At 45.2% G+C, this 14,746-nt stretch overlaps 2 protein-coding genes across 8 annotated transcripts in view; one reads left to right on the top strand and one right to left on the bottom strand.

Moving 5' to 3' along the window:
- The window catches only part of SYN3 (synapsin III), a 503,620-nt gene that overhangs the window by 267,271 nt on the left and 221,603 nt on the right, over nt 1–14,746 (bottom strand). For 5 of the 7 annotated variants that reach the window (XM_035270622.3, XM_035270659.3, XM_035270631.3 and 2 more), the window contains one exon: nt 14,356–14,467. The exons of the other annotated variants lie outside the window; for them this stretch is intronic. In XM_035270622.3, the coding sequence (XP_035126513.1) occupies nt 14,356–14,467 (112 nt within the window). The remainder of the gene's footprint in view (nt 1–14,355; nt 14,468–14,746) is intronic. 7 annotated transcript variants of the gene reach the window in all.
- The window catches only part of TIMP3 (TIMP metallopeptidase inhibitor 3), a 56,352-nt gene that overhangs the window by 6,511 nt on the left and 35,095 nt on the right, over nt 1–14,746 (top strand). The gene's annotated exons all lie outside the window — the stretch shown is intronic.

Raw genomic sequence — 14,746 nt, 5'->3', positions numbered from 1 at the left:
GTGGTGGAATGATCACAGGGTGGAGGATGGACTGCTGAGAGGGAGGATGGGTGGACCCCAGCCAAGAACACTAGGATCTCATCATTATGGGAGCTAGAAGGGCTGGTTCAAGAAAGAATTCCTGTTCTGATAAAAGCTCTTCAGTGGACTCTTAGGATAAAGTATCATAAAATGGCTTTTACAAGGGCCAATATGGACCCTGTCTACCTCATCATCACAGTCTCATCACTGGCCCTTTCTGCTCCAGCTGTTCACACACTGTCTCTCTGGCACTTGGCCTATGACACCCCCTCGGTTTTGAACACTCATTAACTTCCCATTCTCTAGGTCTCCTTTGGTTCCTTTCCCGGATCACTCCTTGGCATTGGTATAGATGAACAGTCAGAAACCTTGCCCATATTTTGATCACCAAACATAAAACTGTAATTACTTTCCATAGTAAGTATGGTACATTTACTATGTGCCAGGCACTGTACCAAGCTCCTTACTTGCATCTCGGTCATCTGTGAAGTGGGTGTTGTCCATCCCAGCAGCCTGGTGAAATGTCTCAGGCTAGAGAAGCCAATGGCTTGTCCACAGTCACACCACTTGCAACCTACACTTGCTTAGCCTATCTCGAAAACCTGTGTTTCCAGTCAGTCTCATATAGACCAAGGACTACAACTTTTTAGACTTGGGAAGATTCTACCCATTTTGTGACTTTTCCACTGACTCCCTTAAGTCTGCTTATCTTTGATTTTCTTCCTCTCCAGACATGCCATCCCTCCTGTCTCCAAATTTTATTACTGTATAGTCAGTTCTGGGATCCTAATATAACCAAGACTTACATCCTAACCCAGTGCCCTTTCAGCTGTCTCAGTGGTTCCCAGCCTTTTCAACACTAAGGAATATTTTTTCTTATTACTTTTTCCCTTCAATAAGTTCTGTGTTTGGAACAAATATCCATCACAATTTCATGTGTTGAGTGTTGAATAATTTTCCATTAAAAAACAAATTAAAATATAACTAGAACTGCCTATACTAGCCAGTCATTCTTCTGACACTATCAGCTAATATGCTAATTAGTTACAGCCCAAAGCAAGGATGGTTAGTGTCTTCATAAGCCTGGGAAGCTTTCCTATGGGTTCCTGGGTGATTGCATTGTCGGATTTGGGTTGGCTTACTGATATGCCAAAAATAGCTCATGGCCTCTTTGGTATATCGCTGTCCTTTGCCCCTCGTGAGAATGGTGCTTTAGTTTCATGCCAGCTTAGCATCTCTCCGCCCTGTGGGCAGGTCCCATGCATTTACTGCCATTGTCACTTCTCCCTGTTACCCATAGTGTTGCCACCAGGCCTGGCATAGACAGCAGATAACTTATGTGTCCCAGTCAAGGTCCCAATCCTTTCAGAGGAGGGGACATGGGTTCAGGTATTTTCCTATGTTCATGTCTGGGCATCCAGGGGCACACAAAGTATAGATTCTAGCTAAAGAGACTTACTAAATACTGTTTGACAGGAGGCCAACAGGTGTCTATCTGGGCTGTAGTGGAACTAAGAGGTCTTTGTTCAGTTGTTAAAAAATTAATGTTTGTAGCTGCAGAGAGGCCCCAGAGAACCTTTCCTGACCCATTTAGAGGCCATCTGTGTGGCTAGGATGGCTTTGCTGTCACAGAAGGGATGGTCCACACTACCCAACACTCAAGTCTGATTTATGTTCATGTAAATCCAATCACCTAATGATGGCATTCACGGCTTGGAGACAAGAAACTGTAAGTGTTTCCAGGCCTGCAGCCACCTGGCTTTTTGTGGGGGTGGGGAATGGAAGAAAAGCTGTATGATTTGGCCTCAGAGAACCCAAGGTAAAGTTCAGTTGGTGGAAAAACAGAGCCCTGAATGATTGGGGGGGAGGGTGTTGGGGAGCAGAGAGGGGAAGTTCTGAGCTGACCAAGCCTCCAAGAGCCCTTCCGGAACTAGAGAGCTTAAATATTACATGGCAGTTATCCCTTCTGCCTCTGCCCAACTTTGATCCCTCTCAGAATGAGGGTGCCAGGCATAGGGCAGCCCAGCTGCCTAGAGAAGAGCTGTTTCATTCAGAAATTTCAGGGGCTCCTGCAATCCCTGGGTTAGGATGTGGGGATGGTGAGTTTTGCAACAAGGGTCAGACTTCATGAATACTTAGTTTCTTGACTTGAGGTGTTTGACTAAAGTGTTTGTATTTCACGTATTAGGAAGGGCTCTCTTTTGACTCAGACTTTATCATCATGAATAAACTGCCTGCCTTTTAGATTTGGAAACATGATAGTTCCTGTGAGCTCTGCTACTTCCAAGCTTGGGCGAGTTCTTTGGCCTCAGTTTCCTCATCTCTAAAATGGGGAGAAATATATTAAGTGCTACATGGTAACTTCATTGGAAATTAAGTTAAATACTTCACAAAATGTTTAGCACAGAATCTGCCATATAGTAATAGCTCCATGAGAATAAGCATGAGCTTTTAGTAGTAGTGTTGTTATATTATAGAGCAGAGCTGATATTCTCACTTCATTTTTGGTGAGGAAAATGGGGCTCTGAGGTGTGATGTGATGTTTTCCAGGGTCATATACAGAGAGCTGAGTTTCAAAATCTTGGTTTGACTGCCCACTAACTCCAAATCTAATGTGTTCCATTTTATCACAGTGCTTCCCACAAGACAGAGAAACAACAAAGTTCCTACTCTGTTTTCACAGCTCTTCATATTTTAGTCTTAAGTCCATTTTATCTCATTCAATGACAAACTCCCAAGGAGGGCAAGCAGGATGGTGGTGGGGGCAAGTCATAGTTCCCATTTAGTGGATGTCAGTATTGAGAATGGCAGGGTTCAGTGGATACATGGTATGAGACTGAAACTCATGTCTTCTGAGGCCAAGCCAACACTTGTCAAGGATCTGGTGCTGCCCTTCCCTCTTTAGACATCTCCCACTGATAAACAGAGGTAGAAGTCACTGGCATAGCCAAAGAGAGGGCCCTAGAAATAGGTTGGTAACAAAGAACTTGGCTGGAGAGTCAGCACCCGCTCCCCTATCCACTGCCAGGGCTGGGGGGTGCAGTGTGGCATGGAGGAGGAGCAGTGGCTAGAGTCAGGAGGCCTGAGGTCTAGTTCTACTTCATCATCTGACTGTTGAGTCACCTTGGTGATGTTGACCTCCCTGGGTTTTGGTCTCTTATCTGTAAAACAGCAGGACTGGTTCTATGTGGTGTGTATACACTTTTTTCCCACATGTATTTCACTGAATGCCTACTATGAGTCAAGTTTTTCTGGCTTGAAGTTCCATTGGAAAGGGCTCTCTACTTCAGCTGAACAACTGAGCACCTAAATTTGTCAACGACACCCTTTAGTAGGTAACTTTGTTAGAAATATGGTCTATAAAGATAAGAGCCAGGATCTCTGTGGTTGCAAAAGTGGATGTGGTTCTGAACAAAACCTCTAATGAGCTGAGATACTTTATCAGATGACATATGTGACCACCAGACTTCCTGTTGGAGCAGGGCTGATTTGCCAAACAGAGCAACCTTGCAGGCTTAGTCGATGGCTAAGAATTAAGAGTCAAGGTCACTTTAGGGCCTGTCATTGATTGCGGGAAGGCTTGGTAAATACTGAACCTCATTAACACCGCTAAAGAAACTGATGGACAAGAAATGGGATTAAGAAGATTCAATACTCATCAAATAAGGCTTTCCTTATCCACAGTCTACCTGAGTAGTCTCTCACTCTGGAAAATCTGGTTCATGGCTCAGCTCAAACATTTTCTTTTTCTTTTTCTTTTTTGTGATGGAGTCTCACTCTGTTGCCAGGCCGAAATTCAGTGTCGCAATCTCGGCTCGCTGCAACCTCCACCTCCCAGGTTCAAGCTATTCTCCTGACTCAGCCTCCCAAGTAGCTGGGACTACAGGTGTACACCACCATGCTCGGCTAATTTTTGTATTTTTAGTAGAGACAGGGTTTCACCATGTTAGCCAGGATGGTCTTGATCTCTTGACCTTGTGATCCGCCCACCTCAGCCTCCCCAAGTGCTGGGATTACAGGCATGAGCCACCATGCCCAGCCAGCTCAAATATTTTCCACAGCTGAGAGGACTTCTCTTGTGGAAGACTGGCTCACATGAACACATGTGTGATCTGATGGAACCTTTGTTTAAGTGAATGAGGAGGGCATTTGGAAGACTCAGATCAAAGATGTGTCCCATTGGGCAGTCACTATCTGCCCCCTTGATAGGGAGAAATCCCAATGATGGGACAGAAAGCTCCAAAGATCCTGTGGAAGTTTGGAGAATCAAACTTCACCACTGGAAGGACTAAGAGATCTTAGAGAATCTCAGAATCCATGTTGGTCTCTAGGGTACAGTTCTGAACACATGTGTGCAGTGGGAAAAGCTTATAGTTGAGGTGGGAAGGTAGGTGTGGGTTCCAGTTCCTTCTTTGGCGGATTCTCTTTTGGCCTGGATTTCCTCACTTGTCATTTGGCCATGTCCCAAACACAGTGCCCACAGGGACCAGGCAAAGAAGCTGGATACTTGGGTATTAGACATATTGAGATATTACTCACTCTTACCAAATATGTATATGGTTCCCCAGTCTCTTCCATTTTGGAGGGTTAAACAGGTACTAAATATGATTTCTTTATTATAAGACAAGCAATAAAATAGTGGGCAAGTGTGATGATAAACAGCATCTTAACTGTGGCTTTGGAGTTGGGGAGACAATACAGCATGGCAGTAACTGTGGTAAACCATACAGTCCAGGTCCCTTCTGGAGGAGACAGCTGCTATCTAGCTCCAGCCTATCAGAATATGAGTCCAGTGATGCCAGATTTTCAGTCTCTTAGGATAAGCAAGAAATCCAAATTTTTAATGTAAAGTCTTCTGAAAAGACACACACACACACACACACACACACACACACACACACACGGACCAAACAAAACATGTCCATGGGCCAGATTCAGCCTTGTGGGTCACCAGCTTTATGACCTGGAGTCCATTTGATCTCTATAATTTCCTTTCAATCTTCAGATCTCTGAGTGAGTAACATCAGTAGTTTTTTTCTGGCAAAATGTGTCCTGCACTTCCCACACTTTCTGAGCTGGAGCACAGGTTCCAGAGTTAGACCACTTGGCTCGAACCTTGGCTTCATTCATGGCTAGCTGCCTGTCCCTGGACAAGTTAACTCCCTGGTCTCATTTTTCCTATCTGTAAAATGGAGTATGCAATAGCGCTTTTAACTCCATAGGTTGTGGGAGGATTCACTGACATAATGGAAATAAAAGGCCTGGCCCATTGCCTGGCATGTAGTAAGGACCTGATAAATGTCAGCCATCATACTATTACTGCTTGGTATTACTGCCTCCCATTAGATGGGAGCCAAGTCTTGCTCACCAGCTCATTGCCTGATGCTAGTAGGCATTCAGTGAAAAGATCATGAATGAATAAGAGCATTTGAAAAAGACAGCATTCCAGCCTTTCCAGGCAATAGTGTACGTGTGTGTGTGTGTGTGTGTGTGTGTGTGTGTGTGAGAGAGAGAGAGAGAGAGAGAGAGAGAGAGAGAGAGAGAGAGAGAGAGTCAGATTTGAAATGTTGGGAGCTGAGCTTAATGAGAAAAAGCCATTCCTAATTGCTAAGCTACTGTATTAAACAGTGGCAGGTACCTTGGAAAGTAAAACAGGAGCCATTGCCCATCTTTTTTCTAATGGAAAAGACAAGAGATGGTTTGACCAGAGTGGAGATTTAGAACTTCAGGTGCTGATAAATATGGTAACATCATAGGGTGCTTTGGCAGCTGGACAAGCCAGAGGAGATTCCTGGAGGCTAAAATATAATGCCCCATCTGGATAGTTAGCATCTAGCTTTTATTTTGTTTTAAAAAGTTAATTCCAAATAGTTCAAATTCCTTCTGGTATCCCTCTGAGAAGAGTTTCTTACTGGGTGGCTCATGATTAGGGAGACAGAAAGTGAAAAAAGCTAGATTAGTATTCCCAGGAGAAACAGTATTGTGGCTATATGTGAGCCATGTATGCAGTTTTAAATGTTCCCATAGTCATGTTTCAAGAAAGGAGGAAAAAGTGAAATTAATTTTAATACTATACTTAACCCAATATGCATATAATATGATCATTTCAACATGTCATCAATTTTAAACTTACTAATGAGATCTTACACTTTTAAGTTTTTGACATCCAATATGTATTTTACACTCATAGCATATCTCAGTTTGGACTAGTTGCATTTCAGCTATCTGTGGTTAGTAGCCAACATGTCAATACTATAGCACAGGTCAAGATAATATTTGCAAAGGCAAGGCATCTTCCCCTCCCCACTTCTACTTGTTTCACGAATCGTGCACAGGGATGTGGGGCTGTTGGAGGTACATTAGGGGCTGACCAAGGCTCAGAGGCTACTGAAAGCTTTGCTGCAAGTAACTTCTAGGACGTGTGGGTCCCAGTGCAGGGAACTCAAGTTCTGTGACACTGGAGAAGCCATCTGACCCAGTTCCCTCACTTGACAGATGGGAAAACTGAGGTCCAAAGAGGTACAGCAGCTTGGTTTAAGAGACAGAGATGGAACTGGAACAAAAATAATAATGATTTGATAATATTTAACATTCATTGATTTGTTTTTATATGCTAAGACCTTTTCATGCATTATCTCCTTTAAACTCTCATAACCATTCACTGAGGTTGGCACTCTTATTGCTACTTTGCAAATCAAAAAAAAAAATGAGACTTAAGAGGAATTAAATATGAAAGCGGCTACTATTTATTGACAACTGTTTTAAGATCTTTATATACATATGTACACAAATAAATTCTATTATTTACTATAAACCTACATGTCAGAAATTATTAGTATTATCATCCTCCTCCACTTCATTCCACTTTGCAGATGAAAATACTGAAGCTGAGAGAGGCTAAGTAACTTGGCTAGCATGTACCTACATAGTGAAGCCGGATTTTAGCCAGGCCTCCTGACTCCAGAGTCTGAGCTATCTCACCAGTTCTGCCCATGTTCACCCCATTGCTTGATGGCAGAGCCAGTATTTGAGCAGGTGTGTCTGGTCTGTGGTCTGTGGTCTTCACTGCCTCACTATATAGCCCAGATTTTTCTGCTCTTGAATCCCAGCACTTTCTGCCTTACTATGCTGCCAGTAAGGAACAGAACAGGGAGGCTTTTGACTGAAGCACTGATTGAAGGACCCAGGCAGTGCAGGCATGTCTCCTCTGGCTTGGCTGGTTCCCAGGCTGCCCTAACCCATGAAGGCCAGATTCTTGGCCAAGTTAAGCAGGGTGGGAAGAACACTTGTTCATTCCACCTTCCCAGTTGGGCGAGGTCAGTGTACCAGGTTGGAAAGAGTGGTATGTGTCTAATTGCAGGGGTTGGGGGGCCCAGAGGATTAACACTCTTTAAATAGACATCAGAAAACTAAGAATAGCTTTGCTGCCTGGGAATTGATGGAGATTCCTGACTATGGGCCATCATACTCAGTAGGTGCTCAATAAAATTGGGTGAAATACAGGAATAAACGAATACTGGAAATGGGTCATTGGATGAGCACTTAGCCAGTAAAACTCTGTGCTCTGTATAAAAAGAACTTGGGACTGAGGTTATATGAGTCTTTCTGCAGGCTGGAGGCCTGTGTTACCTTTACTTCTCCAGTTTTGCTGTCTTGAGACCAACTTTTTTGGTTTTGGTGAGGAGAACAGCAGGCAGTTCAAATGTCAGGGAAAGATAAGTTGAGCTTGCTTTTTCTTATTTCTGCCTCATTACCTGCCATACTGCCAGGTTAGAAAGATGGAATCACTCCCTTTTACCCTATCATCAAGACTTCAGTGTTCCCTGGAGCACTCTAAATTTGCCATCAGACTTGGATAGTCCTCTAATACCAAGCTCCCAGGTCCTTCCTGAAGGCTGCCTCATTGTCTTGCTGAGAAGAACTAAGGTCACTTTCCTGGCAGGAATTCAGCAGCACCTCTTGTTAAGTCATTAGGCGTGCTGTAAGGATGGGCAGGCAACATTACTTTGTACGGTGAGAAGGCCTAAATCAGTGTTTCTTGAGGTGTGATCCTCACACCACCAATCTTAAGAAATGTTCTTTGGAGCTGGGCACAGTGGCTCACGCATGTAATCCCACCTTGGGAGGCTGAGGAGGGAGGTTCGCTTGAGCCCAGGTATTCAAGACCACCCTGGGTCACATGGTAAGATTCTCTGTCTCTACCAATAATAATAATAAAAAAAATGTGACCCCACCTGTAGTCCCAGTTACTCTGGAGGCTTAGGTGGGAGAATCACTTGAGTCCAGGAGGTTGAGACTGCAGTGAGCCATGATTGTGCCACTGCACTCAGCTGGGGTGACAGAGCAAAACCCTATCTCAGAAAAAACCCCTGTTATTTGGGAAAGCTGTTTACTGTATTCCCCTCTTGGAGATACATGTGACTATCAGCATAGTAAAGGTTCTGATAAGTCCTGCTACATGGTGACTTGTTCAGCTCAGTTTAATCCAGTGTTCTCTGAACATATCTAGCAAAGGAACTAATATCCCCCAGAAGCACCTATAGATGCAGTTGGTGACACACTGCCCAGATGAGGATTCTGAAAACCCCTTTTGCCCACTTGCCTACTATGCAATTGCTGAGTAGGGAAGAATAAAGTAAGAAACATCATCTGCATTACACAAGGAAGCTGCTCTTCTACAGTTGCCAAACAGAAATGGCTGTAGTGGTGCCAGTGGGTGCTTTGTAGGGACTAGAAGAAAAAGGAGGAAGGGAAGACTGACCTTTAAGGTCACACATTTGCCAGATTTAAAGTTCCTTCCTGTGCTCATGACTTGTTTTATAATCTTGCTTGGCTCAGTTCTGGGCACACATCAGATTTTTAAATCCTAGTATCTTGTTTATACCATTAAGGATATGATGGAAGGACAGCATGGTGAGTGTGAAGGTGAGATGTTTCTGATTGAAGGTCCATGGGGCAGGCACTCTGGGAGCAAGTAATGAGCAGTAGGGCACATACCAGTGCAACCCCACCCTGGTACCCTGGTCATCTGGGCCAGATCTCTCCCCTCTCTGTTCTATCTCCCCTCTCTGTTCTATCCTCATACATCACCATCCTAATAATTTTACAGATAGGAGCATCTTTAGGATTCTGATTAAAGCTTTGCATACATATTTCAAGAGGTTCAGAAATTCTCCTAAAAGCTATCTTGGATCATTAGAACACTTGCCCTAGAGTATCACTGAGTCAGGGATGGTGTTTAAACAGCAACAACCCCCCACCCCCACCCCACCAGCCACCAAAGAGGTAACCTAACTTAGTCTAAAATTGTCTGGAAATTAATGGCATCACCACTTCAGTAGCTGCTCAGAACACTGTGGTGAAGAAATTGGCTGATGGATATTTTGCAGCAGTCTACAGGATTTGAGGTGGAATGCCATCTTTCTGGACATGGCTCTGCTGGGCAAAGCAAGGATGGGCACATCCAGCCTATGCAGTCCATCAGAGTTACTCACATTTGTACTGGGAGAGTCTTAGCTACCCCTGGGGGTGGGGGCAGTATGATAGTGTAAAGGGGCCAGTGCCTCCAGAGGATGGGGCTCCAGGCCTGGCTCTGCTCCTTCTGCAGTGTGACCCTGGTTGAATGGACTTCCCTTTAGGCCTCTGGATGCAGCCAAGAGGTAGTCTTGGGTTCCCAAGTAGTCACCATTCAGACTCTCACTTTCAGAGTATTTAAAGGAGGAGGAAAGGAAACAGAAAGATAGGGCTCGTGGACTTGAAAGGCTGCATGTTTGCCGCCACCCCATTCGCTCCCCAGGGCTGGGTGTTTGTCTGTCTCCCCTCCAGGGCTGGGCCTCCTGCTTAGCCTCCAGCTCTTGCACCATTAACTGCAGTCAGAGAAGCTGTTGTTGCTGTGGCTGGCCTAGGGGAAAAGTCTCAGGACAAAACTGCTTCCACCTGGATCTGGAGAAGGGGAAGTGGCTGGCAAGACAGCAGCAGGGTAGGGCTCAGAGACCAGGAGGAATCCAGGCTGGGTAAGAATTCCATCATGGGGCTCTGAAGCCACTGGCCAGGGCCAGGCAGGCTGTAGATTTCAAGCCAGGCAGCGGGGTCACTTGGCCCCTGCAGCTACTCTTCGCCCCCTCCTGCATAATTTCCTATTTCCTGCCTCCTCCTCCTCTGACACAGTTATAAATAACCTTGAGGCTGTGCTCTGCGCTTAAGTATAGGTGAGCCAGAGGAAAGTGGAGGGGATAAAGGTGGAGCTGGATCTGCCACTTGGCCAGTGGGTCATAGGGTTTCAGGTTGCTCGAGGGAATTTTGTTTTCTTGTTTTTTCCACTAGGGAGTGAGGTAGTGAAAGAGGAAATAAGCTGTGTTGGCATGGGGAGGCTTGGCCTCTTGGGCTGGTGCTGGATTTCACCTGCAAGGAGCTGCCTCTGCTCACTGCAGATCCCCAGGACTAAAGGTCTGGAAAGAGGCTTAGTGAGAAGGCATCTCAGGACCCAAAGAGGACAGGGTGCCTTGCTTGTCAGGTCCTGTGGTTTCCTTCTCAAGGCCCAGCCTGGCCCCATATGTGAGGCCAAACATGTAGAAGGCTGTATCTCATCTTCTACCTTTTTTCTCAACTGTAGGTATGTGATTTCCAAGGATGTCCAATGACTGTAAAGGTCCCATTAATACATACGCTATAAACAGATTCATTCCTTGAACACAGATTTATGGAGCACCTACTATATTCCAGGCACTGGGCAGAGTGCTAAGGTCACAAAGATTAATCAACTGTGGCCTCTACAGCCTGTACCCCTCTTGGCATGGATCTGCCCTTCCCCCTCCATTGTTTGGACAATCAATGACCTGGAGTAAGCACACTCTAGGTCCCTGCTTCCTAGCACATCTTTGTTTTCAAAAAACAGAAGAGGAAGACTCTGAAACAGCCAATGTATTAACTTTCTGGGAGCCCACTCACTACCTGGCTTCCTGTTCTGCCCATGGGAGCAATGGAAGTTCTTGCAACCGTGGTTGTTTTCTGTGATATCCATCCTACCACATGGCTTCCTGGGAAACCCATTAGCATTTTGTTGTTTGTTTGTTTTGGAGCCCAAGGTAATCAGGGCCTTGAAGGGATTTATTTTTATTTATTTTTTTTTTTGGTGTGGGATGTGATACAAGCTTCCAACACCAAGAGAGGGTGCTTTTTCGATTCCTATGAAGGTGAAGTTTAGGTGTCAATTCTGGCTCAGCAGGGCCAAGTCAGCCCTTTTGCCCTGTTCAGGTCATCTCTGAGGCTGGCTCCTGTGCCTAAGGCCTTCTTCACTCCCTCAGGGCATGATCACAGGGTATTTCCTCAGCATTCTTCCTTTTTCTTCCATGTGTGTGTTGTGTGTTCTACTCTGTGTGTCCTTCTCCTTTGCGTATGTGTGTCCTCCTCCTCTGCCCATCTACCCATTCCACTGCAGCACCTGGCATCACCTAGGGGCCTGGAAAACCTGCACCTGAAATATGTGACCCGTGGGCACCTGGCTGTTTGGCTTTTTTTCCCCGCTTAACCCCATTTACTTTAAGGATGGAGACAGTCTTTATGGTCAGGCTTCGACTTTTCCTGACTCATGCTTAGTTGGAATATACTGCTTCTGCCACATGCTTGCTTAGGGATAGGCAGGGGCCCAGAGAACACAAGTCATGGCATCACCAGGACCTGATTACCCCTAGGCACAAAGGAGCACCTGGGACCAAGGGGAGGTTTAGGGCTTGGGATACGTTCTACAGTGAAGGATCACAGAAGCTTACTCACACCTATTTAAAAGCCAAGTCAACAGCTGTGGATTCTTGGAAGGAGGGAAGGAGGTTAACTGCTTACTTATTAAATTAGAAGTGATGTATGAAGTATAAAAAGAACAGATTTTGGCAGATATTGCTAATTAATTCTCTTACTGCTTATTTTATGGATGATAAAGGATAAAGAGAGACATGCTAATTGGCTGCAAGGTCTCTGAGCCAAGCACGAACAATCTGAGAAATCCAGGTGCCTTCATGCGCTTTCAGTATGATTTCATCCCTGCACTAGAGAATTCATACTTTTGAGCATGAGGAATACCCACCAGTGTAGTCTCCCAGGTTCTTCTGAAGGGCTGGTTTGGAGAGACAATGTAGGATACTGAAAGAGATGAACTTAAAGTCTAAGAAAGTTGAGTGGAATCCCATTTTTGCCTTTTACCACTGGAGTTAGTTGACTAAAATGTAAATTCTGAGTCTTGGTTTTCCCAATTGCAAAGTGGAAAAGACCCCATTTATAATGCAGGTGGGTGAGAGATGCCAGCAGTGACAGGGACTTTCAGGAAAGGCTGAGCTGAAGCTGAATCTGAAAAGCACATTCTTTACATTCCAATGAAGATCTGCACTTCCTCTTCTGCCAACTGCTAAGGTGTCATCAGTGCTGTGCTATTAAACTCAGAAGTCAAAGAAGGTGTGTGTGGCTCTCATAGCTAGAGTTTATAGAAACGGATTTATTAATATAATGGATGGTCCAAAGAAAGGTGAATGACATGGTAAATAGACAGGGATGGAGTGGAGACCTGTCTGCCCTGGTCTTCAGGCTGGTTCTGAAATCACAGAATTAAGAAGATCTCAGCTGAGGGGCAAGGCAAATTGGATGGAAAAGTGGAGGCCCAGAGAAGTGAAGCCCTTTCTCAAAGTCACACAGTGGGTGAGGAGTGAGGGGAAGCAGCTTCCATGGGTTGGATTCCTGAACCAGGTATTTGTCACTATCCCATGTAGCTCCTCTTGTCACCACATATTCCACTCAGTGGAGGGATACTTCCTGGGAGACAAAGAGGGCCTTATGGTTCCCCCGTCACTCACTGATTTCCACTGCCCCCTTCTGATTATTCTGTAAGAAGTTGGAGCTCTGTGTGTCCTATCCCCAACTCCTCATCTCCGAGGCTGGCTGCAGTGCCCAAAGTCTTCCTCGCTATCTCTGGGTGTGATCATAGGGCATTTCCCCTTCATGGGATGTGCTTCATGTGCTGATGCCTCTGGGGATTTCTAGATGATGTCCCTGGACTTGGCAGAGCAGCATGGGGAATCTAGGACTTGTATTTCCTATCCTTATGGAGTTCGGTCTCTCACCTTCACAGGCCACTGAGGAAAAGCAACTGATGTGATCTCTGGGGAGGGAAGTATGTGCATGCGAGAAGCCTCAAAAATGTGCATACCCTTTAACTAGCAATCTTACTTCTAGAAACTTAGTTTTAAGAAGTAACCAGGCAATGGAGTCCATTGTTCATCCCCAAATTAATCTAAATGTCTATTGCATTTGGAAGCTGTGGGTGGGGTGGATGTCCTCTGCCTCTCTCTTAAATAGATGAGCCAAATTTGCACCTGGAGGTGGCCAAAGAGAGTGTCCTCTCAGAATCCAGGATACAGTGGGCCCTCTGTGTCCCAGCCCCAAAACAGCCAGGGCCCAGTGGATTAGCACAGAACCAACCAGGCCTGGAGGGTGGTGGTCTGGGATTGGGTGAGCAGCCACCAGCAAGAGTAGCAATTGGAGGGAAGGAGAAGCATTGCTAAGAGCAACTTAATGGGACATGAGGGCATGTCTCTGGACAGAAAGTATGGTAACTGGCAGAGCAGGAAGAAGCTTGGTGGGCTACCTTGGTGCTAATAATAGGCCATATAGGAGCAAGGGAGGCAGCTCCAGACTTGGAGTGAAAAGATGTGGGGTGCGGTCAGAATGAACTCCCCAGCCATCTATGTGGTCTGAGGCAAGTCACTTTACTTCCAGAGCCCCATTGCCACTCCTGTAAGATGGGGCATCCCCACAGTTCCCTGCCACAGGTCATTATGGGTGAAGGTCTTTTGACATCTATAGCTATAAGAGTCGTGGAATGATGTCTTATGAAGTCAGCCCATAGAAAGTCAAAAAGCCCTTACATTCCTGTAAAATACAGTGCTATCTCTCCATAACTCCACCTGAGCCAGCTGTTCCTTCAGTGTTGCGACAGATCACTATTTTTTTTTTGTTGTCGAGTAGCTTCAGGTCGAGCAGCTGAGGTGTGAGAGAGAGGGTATCACGAAAGTCAATCTCGGGATCTGTCTTTAAACTCCATAGTCATATAGGGACTAGCACCACCAGAGACAACAGCAGATCCCTGTCTGAAGCTCACTGAAGAATCAGGGGTGGGAGGAATTGCCCTTTTAAAATGGAGAATATATGTATTTTTTATATATATATATATATATGTATGTATGTATATATGTATTATACATATATATCCCCAAATGCAGACTGGTTAGAGGCATGCATGTATGATGTAAATTCCTTGTATACAAATAAAAGGAAGTTACTTGTATTCACCGAATGGGTTATTATGATGACTCCCTTCATAGGAAACATTTGGATCCATTTCCTCTGCTTTCGATGTTGTTCTTTTGCTTCTGAACCAGTGTTCGAGCAGACGTCTTTGATACTGTGCAAAGAGATGGCAGTTTGCATTCACTCCTTGACCAAAAGAGATGCTCCCTACTCATGCAGAATACTAACATTGCCCATGACAACCAGAGTGCTTTTATAAGAAAAGGAACACACAGAAGGCAGAAAGGGACCTTGTTTGGGGAGGTAGCCTTGAGCAGTGACTTTATGACATAAATGATTAGGCTCTTCCTGGCCCCTCCTGTCTTGGGATGTCTACTCAGACCTTGCTTGGAACTTTGAAATCACAGGCTGGGTCCAATGAGGGTAGAAAAGG

Source organism: Callithrix jacchus, chromosome 1, assembly GCF_049354715.1.
Source record: "Callithrix jacchus isolate 240 chromosome 1, calJac240_pri, whole genome shotgun sequence".
NCBI lineage: Eukaryota > Metazoa > Chordata > Mammalia > Primates > Cebidae > Callithrix > Callithrix jacchus.
This window is presented reverse-complemented; position numbering and strand designations above follow the sequence as displayed.